Below are 4,097 nucleotides of genomic sequence, written 5' to 3'. Positions count from 1 at the left end.
TTTTTTTTTTTTTTTTTTTTTTTTGTAATCTGTTTGTATCTTCGAATGTTCTTCTGGGAAGCTAGAGTTGAAAACCCTAACGCTTTGTTTTGTTGTTGTAATCAGATCTTGCACCTGCTTCTTGGTAGTGGTCAAACACCAATGGGTTAATTAAAAAATGGAGTTTATATTGGGACTTTTCTTCGTTTGTTGACCTTTGTTGGGTCAACCAAGTATGATCTTTGAAGTGGTCAAAAGGATTGTTACTTTGTAGTGTTGAAACAAGGTCTTTAAAAAGAGTGATAGTGTCAGTGTGCCACCTCGGGTTGTTGTTGGGAAGAAAGATCATGCCTTGGTGGAGTAAATCCAAAGATGAAAAAAAGAAAACTAACAAGGAGAGCCTCATTGATGCGTTTAATCGGAAATTGGGATTCGCATCTGAGGATAGGTCTAGTGGTCGGTCGAGAAAATCAAGAAGACGACGTGATGAAATTGTGTCTGAAAGAGGAGCTATATCTCGGTTACCATCAAGATCTCCTTCTCCTTCTACTCGGGTTTCACGCTGTCAGAGTTTTGCTGAAAGATCTCCTGCTGTACCTCTTCCTCGTCCTATTGTCCGTCCTATTGTAACGAGTACTGATTCGGGAATGAATGGTTCACAGAGACCAGGTTTAGATGCAAATGTCAAGCCATCATGGTTGCCACTTCCAAAGCCCCATAATGCTACAAGCATGCCTGATATTACCGGTGCTGAGGCTGATTTTGCCACTGCTTCTGTGTCCAGTGGAAGTTCTGTGGGTGACAATCCATCTGATTCTCTCCTCCGTCCATTGGCTTCTGATTGTGAAAATGGAAACCGGACACCAGTAAATATTTCTTCGAGGTGAGTTTGAACTGTGATTGTTAGTGTTGTGGATTTTGCTCTTTCTCTTGCTCTCTGTTTCTTAACATGTTGTATCCTACTCTTATGTATAGGGATCAGCTCATGCAGAGTAATAAAAACTCAGCTGAGATGTTCAAGCCAGTCCCAAATGTGTCTAATAAAAACAGAATCCTGTCGGCATCTCCTAGGCGGAGACCTCTGGGCACTCATGTGAAGAATCTACAAATCCCACAACGAGATCTAGTGCTCTGCAGTGCCCCAGATAGCTTGTTGTCTAGTCCTTCTAGGAGTCCAATGAGATCATTTGTCCCAGATCAAGTCTCAAACCATGGATTGTTGATTAGCAAACCATATTCAGATGTTTCCTTGCTTGGATCTGGACAGTGCTCTAGCCCAGGTTCAGGTTACAACTCAGGTAACAATTCCATTGGTGGAGATATGGCTACTCAGCTGTTTTGGCCTCAGAGCAGGTGTAGCCCTGAATGTTCCCCTGTACCTAGTCCAAGAATGACGAGCCCTGGTCCTAGCTCCAGAATACAAAGTGGTGCTGTTACACCTCTTCATCCTCGAGCTGGAGGGTCAACTACTGGGTCACCTACAAGAAGACTTGATGATAATAGGCAGCAAAGCCACCGTCTGCCCCTCCCGCCGTTGTTAATATCTAATACTTGTCCGTTTTCGCCCACATATTCAGCAGCAACATCTCCGTCTGTCCCCCGAAGTCCAGCAAGGGCAGAGGCTACGGTAAGCCCTGGATCGCGATGGAAAAAAGGGAGATTGCTGGGGATGGGCAGTTTTGGACATGTATATCTTGGCTTTAACAGGTTCGTAACTATACAAGTCTGATTTTAGTTGAAAGATGCTCTCATTATATCTTGATTATCGTTGCTAAGATCTATTTTATACTGGTATTGATTAGAAACTTGTATGTTGCTTTGACCCAAAAAAAAAAAGAACTAGAAACTTATATGTTGGTTTAATTGGTTATGTTTTCGTCCTCAGTGAAAGTGGCGAAATGTGTGCCATGAAAGAGGTTACTTTATGCTCAGATGATCCCAAGTCAAGGGAGAGTGCACAACAATTAGGACAAGTGAGTTACACACATCATCTGTTCCAGATAAACAAGCGCTGCTTTTGTGCTTTTAGTCTTTAATTTTCTAACCGTGCAGCTTATTTTACAATGATTAACTTTCACAGGAAATATCAGTTCTAAGCCGTTTACGACACCCTAATATAGTGCAGTATTATGGCTCTGAAACCGTAAGTTTTACAGATATTTTTTGGGTCATTTCTAATCTTTGATACTGTAAACTATCTCAGCTGAACGAACCCATGCACGTGACTACTATTTACTTTCCCGTCCTATTACAGGTAGATGACAAATTGTATATATATCTGGAGTATGTCTCTGGTGGTTCAATCTATAAACTTCTTCAAGAGTATGGACAATTTGGTGAGAATGCCATCCGCAACTACACGCAACAAATTTTATCAGGGCTTGCGTATTTGCACGCCAAAAATACTGTTCATAGGTGGTTAATTCTAATCCATTTTCCTGATTCTTCGTTTTTCTTCATCCTTCATTTGTTGGAGGACTAAGTGGATACGGATTTTAATATTATCCAGGGATATCAAAGGAGCAAATATATTAGTGGATCCCCATGGACGGGTAAAAGTGGCTGATTTTGGGATGGCGAAACATGTATGGATACATTCTCTGCAATCTCGTTTACATGTTCTGTTTTAGTCCTGTTTGAAAATGTTCCTTGAAGCAGAAATGACTGATCCGAATAATTTATGCTAAGCCTAGCTAGAGCTTTTCCGAAATCTAATACGAATTCATGAACAAAATGCAGATTACTGCTCAATCTGGTCCTTTATCATTCAAAGGAAGCCCATATTGGATGGCACCTGAGGTCAGTATGGTGCTACAAACTGTCGGTTTCATGTTGAGAGGCTTTATGCTGATGCTTTTTATCTTGCTTGGATTTCAGGTGATAAAGAATTCAAATGGCAGTAACCTTGCAGTCGACATATGGAGTCTTGGATGTACCGTTTTAGAAATGGCTACAACGAAACCTCCATGGAGCCAGTATGAAGGGGTTAGTAAATTATATGAGTACTCGAACAAGTATGAGAATTACTGATGCGACTTCCCCATCCTTATCTATCTGAGTTCTTTATAGGTTCCTGCTATGTTCAAGATTGGAAACAGCAAGGAGCTTCCAGATATCCCTGATCATTTATCTGAAGAGGGTAAGGATTTTGTAAGAAAATGCCTACAAAGAAACCCCTCAAATCGTCCTACAGCTGCTCAGCTTTTGGACCACGCTTTTGTAAGAAATGTGATGCCGATGGAAAGGCCTATTGTGAGTGGCGAGCCTGCAGAAGCCATGAATGTAGCTTCAAGCACCATGAGATCACTGGTATGAAAGCTCGGATTCCCCAATTCTTATTTCTTTATGCTTCTGATTGCTTGACAAAAATCTGTCTGGTTCAGGACATTGGACACGCAAGGAGTCTTCCGTGCTTAGACTCGGAAGATGCAGCCAATTACCAGCAGAGAGGATCAAAACCTGGCTCGGGATTCAGGTACCCATGAGCCATTCCGTTTCTATCTTCATTTTCCAACATGAAAACTTCTTTGTGGCTAAAGTCTCCTCCTTTTGGTCGCAGTATATCGCAATCTCCTAGGAACATGTCATGCCCGATTTCACCAGTCGGTAGTCCAATCTTTCACTCGCATTCACCACACATTAGCGGAAGAAGATCTCCATCCCCAATATCTAGTCCCCATGCTCTCTCCGGTTCATCAACACCATTAACAGGGTGCGGTGGAGCCATCCCGTTCCATCACCAGAGACAAACTACAGTCAACTTCTTGCATGAAGGCATAGGATCAAGCAGAAGCCCTGGAAGTGGTGGAAATTTCTACACCAACAGTTTCTTTCAGGAGCCTAGTAGGCAGCAAGATCGGTCGCGGAGTAGTCCAAGGACGCCTCCTCATATATTTTGGGACAATAACGGTTCGATCCAGCCAGGCTATAATTGGAACAAGGACAACCAGCCAGTCCTATCTGATCATGTGTCCCAACAGCTCTTAAGTGAGCATCTGAAACTGAAGTCCCTCAACCTGAGACCCGGTTTTTCAACTCCCGGTTCGGCAAACAGAGGACCCTAACCCGTTCGAGTCAAATGATTCGACACCAATGACAGAACCATAAAACCCAATGGA

General features: G+C 42.6%; 1 protein-coding gene across 3 annotated transcripts in view; it reads left to right on the top strand.

The window, feature by feature from the left end:
- The window catches only part of LOC104753039 (mitogen-activated protein kinase kinase kinase YODA), a 7,509-nt gene that overhangs the window by 925 nt on the left and 2,487 nt on the right, over window positions 1–4,097 (top strand). Inside the window, exons 2-12 of one of the 3 annotated variants that reach the window (XM_019238204.1) lie at window positions 106–862; window positions 955–1,686; window positions 1,865–1,952; window positions 2,060–2,122; window positions 2,234–2,394; window positions 2,489–2,564; window positions 2,719–2,778; window positions 2,857–2,964; window positions 3,049–3,288; window positions 3,363–3,454; window positions 3,539–3,966. In XM_019238204.1, coding sequence (XP_019093749.1) covers window positions 327–862; window positions 955–1,686; window positions 1,865–1,952; window positions 2,060–2,122; window positions 2,234–2,394; window positions 2,489–2,564; window positions 2,719–2,778; window positions 2,857–2,964; window positions 3,049–3,288; window positions 3,363–3,454; window positions 3,539–3,966 — 2,584 coding nt within the window. In that variant the 5' untranslated portion in view covers window positions 106–326. Of the gene's footprint in view, window positions 1–105; window positions 863–954; window positions 1,687–1,864; window positions 1,953–2,059; window positions 2,123–2,233; window positions 2,395–2,488; window positions 2,565–2,718; window positions 2,779–2,856; window positions 2,965–3,048; window positions 3,289–3,362; window positions 3,455–3,538 lie in introns of all 3 variants that reach the window. The other 2 variants (XM_010475317.1, XM_019238203.1) reach the window with 2 other exon arrangements.

Source organism: Camelina sativa, chromosome 16 (assembly GCF_000633955.1).
Source record: "Camelina sativa cultivar DH55 chromosome 16, Cs, whole genome shotgun sequence".
NCBI classification, from domain to species: Eukaryota; Viridiplantae; Streptophyta; class Magnoliopsida; order Brassicales; family Brassicaceae; genus Camelina; species Camelina sativa.
Note: the sequence above shows the minus strand (reverse complement) of the source record. Positions and strands in the feature narration are given on the sequence as shown.